The following is a 14,579-nucleotide window of genomic DNA, read 5'->3' on the forward strand; positions in this document are numbered from 1 at the left end:
TGAGCATTGGTTGTTAAAATCATGGGTTCTGGAACTAGACTGTTTGCTTTTGAATCTTGACTCTGTTCCACTATCGAATAACTCTCTGGTCTTTGGCAAGTTCCCTAGTATCTCTAGGCCATAGTTTTTCCTCTGTAAAATGGGTATAGGAATTATACCTTTCTTTTAGGATTATTGTAAAGATTGTATAAGATTAATTAATGCAAAGCATTAGCATACTGCCTTGCAGAGTAACTGCTCAAAAATATTGTAGCTGTTTAAATGCCTTCTTTATTTCTTTTCTTCTTTCCTTCCTTCCTTCCTTGCTTCCTAACATAGAGGGATAATAATGTGTGTAATCATTTTTACTGAGCAGTATATCTGTCTTACACAGATCTGTCTCATTCTTTTGAATTCTATGTTATTTCATAGGCTATGTGATTCATTTTCTAGGTCAATGATAATTAAAAACTTATTTAACCCATCAGATTTTAATGGTGGAGGGGGCTGGAGCTAATACAGTGCAAATTCTTTTTACAGGAAATCATTTTCCTACTGAGGTTTTTCTTAGTTTTTACCTCTTTTAAATGATGCTACAGTGAACATTCTGACAGTCTGGTTTTTGCCCTTGAGAATTTATCTATAGGATAAATAACTGTAGATTAGAGTTGTTGGGTTAAGGACAGTGAATATTTTACCACTTGGCATATATTTCCAATTGTTCGAAAGTGTAGAAAAATTTATATCAACAATATTTAGGAATCCTCAGTTTTCTTAGATCATCAAACAGTGGTTATTAGTCATTTTTTAAATGTTTTTTTATTTTGAGATAGAGAGGGAAGTGGAGGGAGAGAAAAAGAGAGAGAGAGAGAGAGAAAGAGAGAATCCCAAGCAGGCTCCACACTGTCAGCGCAAAGCTGGATGCGGGGATAGAAACCAGGAATCATGAGCTGAGCTGAAAACCAAGAATTGTTAACCGACTGAGCCACTCAGGCACCCCTTTAGACATTTTGATTTTTGCCAATTTGATTAATGAAAAATGGTATCTAGCTTTTTTTTTTTTTTAATTTTTTAATGTTTTATTTATTTCTAGGAGAGAGAGAGAGAGAGAGAGAGACAGCGTGAGCAGGGGAGGGTCAGAGAGAGGGAGTCACAGACTCTGAAACAGGCTCCAGGCTCTGAGCTGGCAGTCAGCACAGAGCCCGACGCGGGGCTTGAACCCACGAACCACGAGATCATGACCTAAGCGAAAGTCAGATGCTTAACCAACTAAGCCACCCAGGCACCCCAAATGGTATCTAGCTTCAATTTGCATTTCTTTGGTTATCTGTGAGGATGAGCATCGCTTCATACATCTATTGGCTATTTGCATTCCTTCTGGGAATTGCCTCTTCATTACCTTGTCCATTTTCTGTTGGATTGTTTTTGTGTTTTTCTTATTGGTCATTGGTGCCCTTTATGTATTATGGATATATCAATTATATATCCTTTAATATTTCTTGACAAAGGATAAATCTTTTCCGTATTGTACATTGCTAGCATTTTCTCTTTAATTCATTGCACGCTTTTTAACTGTGTGGTGCCTTTGACTGTACACTTTACATCTTTTACGTGGCCACATATGTCTTTTCATTACGGCTGTTCAATGTTGTATTTTGCCTAGGAATCCTCTGTTAACCCAAGATTATTATATTTTTCTATGTCTTTATTTTCTTTTAATTTTATAACGTTTTATTTTTTAAGTTTATTTAGTTTTGAGAGAGAAAGAGAGAGAGAGTGTGTACATACATGTGTGCATGCGAGCCAGGAAGGGGAAGAGAGAAAGAGAGGATCCCAAGCAGGCTCTGCCCTGTCAGCATAGAGCCCCATGTGGGACTCAGTCCCATGAACAGCGAGATCGTAACCTGACCAGAAATCAAGAAACAGATGCTTAACTGACTGAGCCAGCCAGGCGCCCCTAGCTTTTTAGATCTCTGATCCATCTAAAATATTTCTGTGGTTCCAGAAGACTGACCAAGAGGTCAGCATGGTCATAGTAGATGGTCAGGGCCATGACTCCTGAGAGATCTCTCACCTTTCTCTTTGGCATGTGGGGAGAGTGGGACCTGAGAGGCTAGAGTCACTTGCTCAGGATGACTAGTGGCAGAGTTAGGTTCCATAGCCTGTCACCTTTGGAAGTGTTTTTTGGTGAGATTTTTCTGTCGACTCCCTTCTAGTTGAAGAATAGACCACCAGGACTGACTTTCACAGTCTCAGCACTGGAACTTCGGGTGTGAATGAGTCCGGCTCTTCCATCAAACCTCCATGGCGCTTAGGAGTCACTGTAGTATGTTAGGTATTATGATTGTAAGCCCTTTTGTTTACATAAGCAAGGTTTTTAAATGGCTTTTACGTGTATTCTCAATTAAATATTCTTTGTGTACTATATGCTGCTTCAGGGAAGTTCTTTCAAATCAAAATTGGTTCCTTGGGAACGCGGAAACGCTTTGAAATTAGAGAAAGCAAAGCGTAGGAGGCAGCCCCACAGTGGACTTCCATTCTCTCTGTGTGAAATTGAATGTCACCAGCTTTGCTGTGACCAGAGAGCACTGCTCTTATTTGGTACTGACACAGGCACCTTTCAGGACCCAGGGCCTTGTTGCCTTCTCCTTCTTTTCAAATTCCAGGTGTATCTAAATGTCATTGGCCAGTTAGCAGTGTAAACATCCAGGTACCTTGTTCAGAAACCTGCTGCCTGACTGAGCAGCCAACAGCCAAGTTTGAAAAACGAGTGCTGTTAGCATCCCCCTCCCCCAGTGTGTGATTTTCCCTGCTGTTTCTCTTCTTGACCCTTTGTCTCACCTTCTTCCTGATTCACTCTGCCCTTTCCTCCCTCACCACCTTCTGCATTCTCTTCTCTCCTTTTATATTCTCTCTCTCTCTACTCCTTCATAACAGTTACAGTGTGAATTGTGTAGTGAAGAGAACTGTTCAGAAAATGTGCGTTCTTATTCCTGATTTTCAAGATGGGGACTGAAAGCTCAAAACTTTACGTCCCCTCCTATAGCCCTCTTACAGGAACAAAGTCAAGTTCTGTTTAGCAAGTTCTTGGATTAAACTTCTTGTTGGATTTGTTAGGCAAATATGCCCTTAACAAACACCTTACCTTTAAAACCAAAAATAGTCATCGTTTTATAGAAAGTATCCTATTTTCATTGGACTGAAATTTGTACGCCCGCTTGGTTTCTTCCTGACAATTCCTTCTGTTAGGATAGTACACAGTGAGTCTTGCTACTGTGATGGCCAGGAAGAAGCTGAATCGTGTTTTCTCCGTGCTAGACGTGCCCAGGTCCTCCGACTGGCTGCAAGGGACATTCTGTAAATATTCGGCCTTTGGAAGATTACAGAAAACAGTAACTCACAAATTGTACCTTTCTTTTCCCCCCCCAGATTTAATTCAGGTAGCTTTTTTTACCTGTTCATTTGACCTGGCAATTAAAGGTGTTAAATCTCCTTGGTGTGATGTTTTTGACATAGATGATGCAAAGGTAAGTATTAATTTTGTAGTTTCTTTGCTATTTTTGCATGATTTTTGTTGTTGTTATTGTTACCTGGAACAGTTTTTCAAATAATAAGCAGGGTAGGGAACATGAACTGCCTTTGATTAACTTGTAATTTTCCTTGCAAAAAGAGATAAATTGTTCAGATAGGGCCCACATACCTATAAATAGTTGAGGTTCAGGAAACTTTGGAAAACATTCCTCCATGGTGATGTGATTTCTGAGTCTATTTTGCCTGTCATCAGACTTTATTGCTAGAAAGGACTACAGAGCTATTAAAATCCAAGATCTCTTTTTATAAGAAGCCAAATCTCAGAGTTTGAATGGTTTTTCAAATATCTAACTTTTCTTTTTTAGCAGTTTTCGTGATAAATTGAGTTCCATGGCAGTAACTCCTCTATGGTTTCTGTCTGCCTGCTTCCTGTTTCCTTCTTTTCCTCTTCATTCATGTCACTTCTCTGTGGACTTTCAGACTCTAGGAGGAAAAGGGCAGACAGACCTTCAGTGAATTCTGGTCAGTTCTGAGATGTTGGGAGCCAGACAGGTGGGTCGGAGAGTTCATTGTTTTCGCAAGCACTGAGAACAGCACCAGCAGGCAGAGTGCTGGTGTCTATGTGGATCATTCAGGAACGTGGACGTCTGAAACTTCCGTCATCTCCTGCGTTCAGTATTCCATGCAAAAATACATTATTAATCTCAAAATTTAACATCAGATTTTGAAAAGAAGTATAATATTTGCCAGATGATAGAAGCAGGCTTTTAGGCTGAGAGCTCATATACATAGAGTAAACAAGTGCTTTATTGTGATACTCAAAGACCAAAGTGACCAGATGAAAGGGGAAGTGAAGTGTTACATGCTCAGGTGGGAAAGAGCAGAGGAGTGGGGGGCAGAGGAGAGGGCCCCGGGTGGATGGCTATTCTAGGACATGGCACCAGTGGTAATGGGTGTGTTCCATTTCCTCCCTATCTGCTCCTCCCTCTAACTGTTCAAAAACTCATCACTTAGAGACTTCTTAACCACTGGGGCCCCTGGGTGGCTCAGTCAGTTAAGTGTCCAGCTCTCGGTTTCGGCTCAGGTCATGGTCTCGCGTTTCGTGAGTTAGAGCCCTGCGTCAGGCTCTATGCTGACAGTGCAGAGCCTGCTTGGGACTCTCTCTCTCCCTCTCTCTGTGCCCCTCCCCCGCTTGCCCTCTGTCTCTCTCAAAATGAATAAACAAACTTAAATTTTAAAAGAAACTTCTTGACCATAAAATTAATAATTATGCCAGTATAGGTATAAACTGAAACTTCGGATCCCCATTCACCTGTGTCAAGATTCCTCGTTTTTTCCCTACCCAGATTGCTCTAGGGCAAAAAGTTGATAAACCACAGTAATTTTCAGTGCCGTACAAATGACTGATGAGGCTTGTCAAAGGGAAATTTACCTTCTAGCAGAACAACAATTTGATTTGTTCCAATTACTACAGCTGGTGGACTGTTAGGCATGTGCCCACATGTGGTCCCTTCCGAGGCCTGGCAGCTTCGGGGTAAAGTGCAGGCTCTCCACCACCGCAGTGCAGATGCGCCTCCAGCCTCCGCTTACTCATCTTCTTGCCACCTGCTTGCTTCCTTCCCTGTCCCTTCCTGAGCCCTTCTCTGAAACATTTCCCCTGGCTTTTTGCGCATCTGTGTCTTCTGGGAAGTAGTGTGACATGCTACAGAAACCTGGAAGGGCGTGATCTGGTTAAGTTACACTTCCTCTTCCTGTACCGTGGTTTCCCTATCTGTTAAAGGATGCAACTGTTGGGTTACTCAGGAGCACTCCTCTAATTCTAAGATTCCATACTACTTGACTTTTTCTTTTCCTTTTTTTTTTTTTAGGATTATCCTTATATCTATTTATTGCTTCTGAAGCATTTCTGTTTTTATTTTTCTGCAACTTATTTTGAGAAATTTCAAGCTGACAGAAATTGTAAGAATAATACAATAAACATTCACATTCTTCACCTACATCCGCTGGTTGTTAACTTTTTTTTTTTTGGCCACATTTGCTTTTCTCTATATATGGGAGTTTCCTGTTGCTGCCGTAATGAATTACTGCAGACTTAGTGGTTTTAAAAAATACACATTTATTATCTTACAGTTCTATAAGTCAGAAGTTCAAGATGAATTTTAGCTAAAATCAGGATATCAGCACCATGTTCTTTCTGGAGGCTCAAGAGGAAAATCTGTCCCTTGCCTTTTCCAGTCTCTAGAAACTACCCTACATTTTCCCCCCATCACTCTAACTGGTCTTTCTCATTTTAAGAGCCTTACCCTAATCACACCTGCAGATTCCCTTCCATCACATAGGATAACATATTCACAGAGTCTAGGGATTCGGAGGGAAGCATCTTTGGACAGCCGTTTCTTCTGTCTGTCTGCCACATATGATCTGTTTTCTTTGCAGATATCAAAACACTTCACCCTTAAATACTTGCGTATGCATCTAAAAAACAAGACCATTGAGGTAATAGAGATATATAGAAGTGATAGTGGTACATAAAGGAGAAAGTTGATTTAATGGCGGTCTTTGGAAAAGACATATGATCTAGGCACTTTTCTGTGAGATAGCTTTTTGCAACTTTGTATCTGTCTTCTACTGTAATAAGTATATCTTGATTTTCTATCTCTTCTGGAGTCGGTTTTGGTATTTAATATTTTCTTATAAAAATCATTCAGTTTTTCAGATTTATTTGTAGAGGATGGCAACTTTTCTCACAATTCTTTTTCTAATATTTATTTTTGAGAGAGGACAGTGAAAGTGGGGGAGGGGCAGAGAGAGGGGAAGACACAGAATCTGAAGCAGACTCTAGGCTCGGAGGTGTCAGCACAGAGCCCAACACGGGGCTTGATCCCATGAACCATGAGATCATGACCTGAGCTGAAGTTGGACTTTTAACTGACTGAGCCATCCAGGTGCCCCTCTCGCAATTTTTTAAACAAAATGTTTCTTACGTATATCTGATACCATTTCCCCACTGTTATTACTTGTGTACTTGGGTTTTCATCATTACGCTAATTTAGTGTTTACCGATACATTATTTTTTTCACATGTAATAGTTTAACTTTATGTAATGAAATCACCCACCTTTTTTTTCTATCTAGTTTTTATTTAGCATGTTGTTAAGATTTACCTGTAGTTCGCTTATTTTCATTGCTGTATTGTATTCCATCATATGAATTATCGCAGGTTTTTTAAATGCATTATTTTGTTGGTAAACATTTGGGTTGTTCTCAGTTTGGGGCTATTATGTATGGGGCATATTATTCTGTATGTGAATTGAGGCATACACACACATATTTCTGAAGGTCTGTGTGTGTGGTAGAATTGCTGGATCACAGGGTATATAGAATTTCAAATTTACTAGACAGTGATGCCAAACTATTTTTGAAGTTCTAGCTTGTTTCTGTAATTATGCTTCTTTTCATATCTTTTATTTTCTGCTCTTGACTTTTTAATTTTCTTAAGCCTTTGGAATTCATAATACTTTATTTACTCACAGTTTTCTTCTGGGTATTTTATCTGTATAGCAGGTTTTTTAAAAACATTTATTTATTTTTGAGACAGAGATAGAGTGCGAACAGGGGAGGGTCAGATAGAGAGGGAGACACAGAATCTGAAGCAGGCTCTAGGCTCTGATCTGTCAGTACAGAGCCTGATGGGGGGCTCAGTCCCACAGACCGTGAGATTATGACCTGAGGTACAGTCGGACGCTCAACCAACTGAGCCACTCAGGTACCCCTTGTTACCTAACTTTAAAGAGTTGTGAATTTTGTTTTATTTTGCGCTTAAGTTACTTGTGGGTCAGCTTGATCCTTTTGAGGTTTATTTCTGAGTTTCATGCTCTAGATCTGACCTTACAAAACTCAAATCCAAACCTTTACTTGTAAACATGCTTCTTCTATTAAAGTGTGATGCGGGGCGCCTGGGTGGCTCAGTCGGTTAAGCGTCCAACTTCAGCTCAGGTCATGATCACATGGTTTGTGGGTTTGAGCCCCGTGTCAAGCTCTGTGCTGACAGCTAGCTCAGAGCCTGGACCCTGCTTCTGATCTGTGTCTCCCTCTCTCTCTAACCCTCCCCTGTTCACGCTGTTTCTCTCTCTCTCTCAGAAATAAATAAAAAAATATTTTTAAAGTGTGATGCTTCTGGGGTCTATGTTGAAGCTATGGACCCCTGGGTGTGCACTGAAATTCTCTTAGACTGCTTGGAACTTGATGATCTCCCATTCTTGTGATAGCTCCAGAATTCAGCTTAGAAGTTCCACAGCATTCAGCTGCAGAATCCGGGGGACCCCCAGCTTCCTGGAGCTCTTTTCTGTGCAGCTTCCTCCTTTCTGATATTCCATCCTGCTACTTCAGGCCCTTAAGACTCTGTTCTCCCTCTTCTGCTCAGCAGGACCGCGGGATTCTGCCTCCCATTCCTTTCCCTGTACCTCTGGGCACAAACCCCGGGACAATTGTAGAGTTTGCTGTGTGGGTTTCTCTTCTTTCAGTGATCATAGTTCAGTGCCGATTACTCAATGACTTCAAAACATTTTATGTATTTTATTCTTTTTGGTCCCGAGGGCAGGCTTGGTATCCGTCCATCATGGCAGATGGTACGTTCTTTCAGTATGCTGCTGCATTTTATTTGGTAATGTTTTATTTCCAATTCATTAAAGCATGTTTGTAGTGAGGCTGGTTTATGGCCGTGGCTCTCGTTTGTGAGTGGTACTCCTGGCCTGGACCCGTTCTTTTTCCTTTGAGGGGGTTAGAATGTGAGGGGGAATCTGTGTTTGCAGCAGTGACAAGGAGACACAGGTGAGGGCACAGGAATTGCAGTGCAGCGGTCCGGATTTTCTTTCCTTGCCCCTTTCCTTCGTGCTTTCTTTGTTCAGGTTTAGGTACAGGCTTCCAGTAGCTTCCTAAAATGAGAATCTTTCCATCTTTCCCTTTCCCTTGGAATAATTTAAATATTAGGAACTAACTCTTAAAACCAGATATACCTGGGGAACACCAGGGTGGTCCAGTCGGTTAAGTGTCGACTCTGGTCTTAGGCCCAAGTCAGGATCTCGCAGTTCGTGAGAGACGCTCCAGCCCGGTATCAGGCTCTGCACAAACAGTGCAGAGCCTGTTTAGGATTCTTTTTCTCTCTTTCTCTCTCTCTCTCACTCACTCACAATAAATAAGTAAACTTAACACGCACAAAAAAAAGTATATACCTAGTATCTTTTAGGTGGACCTTTGTCTTTAGTTATTTTGTATAATCAGATTTTTCTGAATCAGTTTGGGTAATTTGTGTTTTCCTAGAAAAACCACTTATTTCATTTACATTTTCAAATCTTTTTGAGATAAAGTTTCAATTGTGTACATGTATGATTTTTGAAAAGTCTTTAGTTATATCTCCTTTTTTATTTCTGACACTATCTTTGTTTGAATCAATCTGAATGGATTTGACAGAACTTTAATACCTTTAATTTAAAAAAATTTGTTTTTACATTTATTTATTATTGAGAGATAGAGCACAAACAGGGGAGGGGCAGAGAGAGAAGGAGACACAGAATCTGAAGCAGGCTCCAGGCTTTGAGCAAGCTATCAGCATAGAGCTCGACGTGGGGCCCGAACCCACGAACGGTGAGATGATGACCTGAGCTGAAGTCGGACACTTAACCAACTGAGCCACCCAGGCACCCCGAGAACTTTAATCCCTTTAATGTTAATTCCTTCCTTTAACAAAAAATGTTTACTTTGTCCCTTTTGCTAACTTGATTTAATTACCTTTTTAATATCTCTTTAGTTTTATTTTTGGTATATGGCAATGGCTTACCCTTACGCTTGCTCTTAAAGTTATTATGGTTTGCACTTAGTTTTCTCTAGAGGCTTTTTCAGAGAAGAATAACTTAAAATTACTACAGAGTCTTCTCTTGTATCTCTTTTAATTGCCCATTTTAGTTGTCTAGTTTTGGTGTTTATCTGATCAAGTGATACATGAGTGCAGAGTCTAACATTCGGAGAAAGCCTGCCTTAATCACCATTTCTCATCCAAGCCCTCTCCATAGTGATCAGTCACTGCTGTCAGTTTGATGTGTACCTTTTAGCCCTCTTCTGTGCTGCTGTTTATAATCTATGTCATTCTTAGTACTATAAACCGCATGTATGTGCGTAGGTCTGTGTGTCTTGGTAATAAAAGGTACTACACTGTATTTATTATTCTCAACCTGCCCTTCTCATTCAGGACATCCTGGAGATCTTTCCACATCAGTACATGAAGATCTACAATATAGAAGTCTTAAATCGCTGCACAGTGTACCATACTATGTGTATGCCATAGTTTAGTCAGCCATCTGCCTATTCATGAAGACTCAGTATTTCCAGGAATCTCTCTTCCAGTCAATAAGCAGTGCTCCTGTAAGACATTCCCACACACATTCTCTTGTGTTCCGGTGACTAAACCCTCCTAAGAAGTGGAATTAAGTGGGTCATAGAGATGCATGCTTTTATGGATTTTGCCAATTTGCCCTTTAGAACATTTATGCCAGTATGCATTCCTTATCTGTATTCTTGGTCTACTTTTATTACTAATTTTGCCAAACTGATATATGAACCAAAGTACTTGACTTCTGTCTGGTTTCTTTCTTCATAAAATTCTTAAAAGTTCCGGATCCACTGTTGGCATCTTTTTGTGCTATAATAAAAAATCTTCTTTGTAGATCTTTTTTTCTTCTTTCTGTATATATATTTGCTATCACTTTAATATAATTTTCACAGAAAGGAGAAGTGAGCTTGTCTTTACCGCCCTGTCCTGAAGTGTCCTAGAGGCTGGATTACAGCCTGAGTACTACTTGCATCTGTCCCGAAGCATCTGGATGTTGGGTTATGGCATGAGTACTACTCACGTCCATCCAAAAGTGTCCCGGAGGCCGGGTTATGGCCTGAGTACTACTTGGCGTCTGTCCCGAAGTGTCTGGATCCTAGATTACAGCATGAGTACTGCTGGCCTCTGTCCGGACATGTCCTGGAGGCCGGTTACGGCCTGGGTACTACACACATCTGTCCCAAAGTGTCCTGGATGCTGGGTTACGGCGCAAGTACTACTGGCTTGCTCTTGCATGCCCACCTCTACACTCCCACAGATAGAGGTTGTGTGTCGTCATAAATCTCTATGGGTCATAGACTTAAAATGGCAGTATAAACTCGACATACTTTGTGTAGAATGACAAACAATGTAATCTTTCCTGAGAATCATTATTAAGTCAGAGAATCTGTTAACATTAAAAAATGTAATAATGACTTTTGAAATTTTTATTTTTAGGTACTAGAATATTTAAATGATCTGAAGCAATATTGGAAAAGAGGATATGGGTACACTATTAATAGTCGGTCCAGCTGCACCCTTTTTCAGGATATCTTCCAGCACTTAGACAAGGCAATTGAACAGAAACAAAGGTAAAAGCTTAATTTTTTTTTTTTGATATGTATTCTTAAATGCTCAAATGACCTTCTGAAAAACATTTTATAATGGGTGATTTTAAAAATTAGGTCTGGGCCGTGGGGGTGTCACAGTGGGTTGAGCATCTGACTTTGGCTCAGGTCATGATCTCTGTTGGTGAGTTTGAGCCTGGTATCAGGCTCTGCTGACAGCTCCGATCCTGGAGCTGCTTCAGATTCTGTGTCTCCCTCTGTCTCTGCCCCTCCCCTGCTCATGCTCTGTCTCTCAAAAGTAAATAAACATTAAAAAAAATTTTTTTAATAGGTTTGCTTGTGTTTTTAAAAACTTATAACTAGACATACAAAAGAATGATTAGTTATGTGGCATATACACCCTTTGTTCACCCCAAGAACTAGAACATTCGCATTTGCAGTACTTCCCTTTTTCTGCACCCTGTGTCCTCTCTATTCCATGTCCCCCGTAATCACTGTTGTAAATTTCCTGTATATCATTGCTTTGCCTCTTTAAAAATAGTTTTTATTGTAAAAATATGTGTGCAGAGAACATGTTTAGTTTTACTTAGTCATATGTCTGTTGTCTTCTGAGACTTTTTTTTCCCCTTCCACATTATATTTATAGTGTTCATTGTATTGTCACATATACTTTAAAGTTAGAAAATAAAAATTTTTACGTGGCTTCTAGGTGACTCAGTCAGTTAAACATTTGACTTGGTTTCGGCTCAGGTTATGATCTCATGGTTTGTGGTTTCGGGCCCCACGTCGGACTCTGCACTGACTGCACAAAGCCTGCTTGGGATCTTTCTCCCTCATATGTGTGTATGCATTCTCTCTCTCTCTCCCTCTCCCTCTCCCTCTCTCTCCCTCTCCCTCCCAAATAAACTTAAAGAAAAAAGAAAATAAACATTTTTACTATAGTACAATATTCAATAAAATGTGATATTCAATAAATAAGTACCACAGTTTATACTACCTTCTCTTATCAGTGGACGTTTGGGTACTTTCTATTTTTTGCTGTTGTAAAATACTGTAATGAACTGTACATGGCTTCTGGTAGGAATTGCAAAATGCTTTTATTTTGAATGAGAGTCTCTCATGGAAAATCTTTTGTTAATCATACTTTTCAAGGTTTTTTTTAAAAAAAAAATTTCATAATTTAAACCTAATAGAATCTAAACCCCATTTGACAAACATGCTTCTATGAAAGCTCATACATTCATAGAGACAAAAATGCTATAAACATGGAGACAGAAAGACTGAAGATTGTGTATTTGATTGTGTTTGCAATATTAAGTTTTTCATATATACATGTAGAGAGAGAATTTACATGCATTTGTGTATATAACTCTAGTTCATGAAGTTTTCTTGGGTTTGATGGGAGTTAGGGAGAAAACTCAGTTGAGTGTTTAGTTTCTGCTACCAAGTGCTTTTGTGGGGCAAAATAATCAAGGCAAGTTCTATCTTTGAGATAGGCATTAATTCTTTCCTACTTAGTTTTATGAGTAGTTAATAACCCATAGACTTCATAAGATACTGGATATTTGCTATTTGTTCAATGTTATCTGCCCCATTGTTGAATGTGAGGTTTGGCAAACTTGAAATTGTGTCAGCAAGATTCTTAATAATTTTTGTAAGATTTGCTGTTATAATTTGATACCATATTTTAAGGTTAAGAAGTTTATCTTGGTGTTTCAAAATGATTATTTCTGTACACTGAAAACTGTATTACAGAGAGAATTAAAGATGACCTAGATAAATGAAGAGAGATACTGTCTTTATGTATTGGAAGATAGATTGATCATCTGTAGACTGAGTGCAATCCCTATCACAGTCTCAGTAGGTCTCTTTGTAGAAATTGAGAGGCTTATTCTAAAATTTATACAGAAATGCAAAGAACCTTAAATAACTAAAACAATTTTGAAAGAAAAAACAACAGCAACAAAAAGTTAAAAATATTTCCCTTTGAAACTTATTATAAAACTCTAGCCATAGACAAATGGATCAATGGTATAGAATCAAGTCAATAAATAAACTCATAATAAACCCTTATATGGTCAATTTTCAACAACGATGCCAAGGTCATGCATTGGAAAAAAGGATAGTCTTCAACAGATAGTGCTGGAACAGTTGGATATCGGTGTGTTTAAAAATGACGCTTAGACCCTTATTTCACATGTACAAAAGAAAAAACAATTACACTCTTAGAAGAAAACATGGGAGTGAATCTTTGTGATCTTGGATTAGGCCAAAATTTCATAGTTAAAAAACCTAAAAAGCTGAATCCATAACAAAATTGATAAAATGAACTTCATCAAAATTAAAATTTTTTGTGCTTCTAAAAATGCTATTTGCAAAATGAGAAGGTAAGCTATAGACTTGTAGAAAAAGTTGGCAAAATATACATATATGATTAAGGATTTGAATCCAGAAAATATATAGAGACGTTACATCCCAATAAAGAGACAACCTAATTTTTAAAAAGAGCATAAGATTTGAATGGACAGTTAAGATATGTGGATGGCAAATATAAGTACAAGAAAAGATTATTTCAACATCATTAGATATTAAAACCACAGTGAAATATCACCAGTATATCCCAAAACTGTCTGTGGAAAGATAAAAGACATATATATACACATAGGTCTCTTCCCCAAGTTCTTGACATAGGGCTCCTGAAACCCATGTAATTTCCTGGTTGATAGGAGTATCTTTTGTACTAATGAGGTAACTTCGGGTCACACCCTGGACAGCTCCAGGAGGAGAGTTGAAAGACTAAGCCTTTAGTAGCAGAGGCTTGCCATTTTCAGCCCTGAGCCCCATTGTTTTGAGAAGGAAGGAGATTGGAAATGGAGTTAATGATCAGTCATACTTGTGGGACGAAGACACCATCAAAATCCAAAACAAGTTTGTGGTTTCGGGAGCTCTTGTTTGATGAACAAGTAGATGTGCCAAGAAAGTGAACTATTATATAGTCTATGCCTCAAGAGGATATGGAAGCTCCATGCCCCATCCGACATCCCTGGCCCTGCCCATCCCTTCCATGTGGACCTTCACCTGCATGCTTTATCATATCCTTTTATAATAAACTTGGCAAATATATTTGCCTGAGTTTTGTGAGCTGTTTTTGCAAGTTAATAAACCTGAGGAGGGAGTAGTCGGAACCTCTGATTTGCAGCCAAGTTGGACAGAAGTTGTGGGTAACCTGGGACTAATACTAATACTTGGTAGTTGATACCTGGAATCGGAAGGAGGGAGCAATCTTGTGGGACCGAGCCCTGAGTACAGTCTGACACTAGCTCCAGGTACACAGTGTCCGAATTGAGGCAAGTTGTAGGATACCTAGCTGCTGTTACAGAATTGCTGGATGTTGGGGGAAAGCCCCACATGTTTGGTATCAGAAGTGGTAGGAGTGTGGTAGTGTGAGAATAGAGGAGAAACACAGCAGGAACACTTGGGTGTTTTTCTACTCACTGGCTAAAGTGAAAAAGAAAAAAGATTGTCCTAAATGTTGGCAAGATGTGTAGGAACTAGAAGCTTTACACGTTGCCAGTAGGAATGTAAGACTGAATACAGCCATTTGGGAAGCGTTTGGCAGCTTCTTAAAAAGTTCAACGT

At 39.4% G+C, this 14,579-nt stretch overlaps 1 protein-coding gene across 2 annotated transcripts in view; it reads left to right on the forward strand.

Annotated features, from left to right (window-relative positions):
• Positions 1 to 14,579, forward strand: part of MINPP1 (multiple inositol-polyphosphate phosphatase 1) — a 45,777-nt gene that overhangs the window by 6,395 nt on the left and 24,803 nt on the right. Inside the window, exons 3-4 of one of the 2 annotated variants that reach the window (XM_039238542.1) lie at positions 3,409 to 3,506; positions 10,831 to 10,964. The exons of the other annotated variant lie outside the window; for it this stretch is intronic. Of the exons in view, the coding sequence (XP_039094473.1) occupies positions 3,409 to 3,506; positions 10,831 to 10,964 (232 nt within the window). The remainder of the gene's footprint in view (positions 1 to 3,408; positions 3,507 to 10,830; positions 10,965 to 14,579) is intronic. 2 annotated transcript variants of the gene reach the window in all.

The sequence above is a fragment of the Hyaena hyaena genome, unplaced genomic scaffold (genome assembly GCF_003009895.1).
Source record: "Hyaena hyaena isolate Hyena2069 unplaced genomic scaffold, ASM300989v1 scaffold_141, whole genome shotgun sequence".
Taxonomy (NCBI): domain Eukaryota; kingdom Metazoa; phylum Chordata; class Mammalia; order Carnivora; family Hyaenidae; genus Hyaena; species Hyaena hyaena.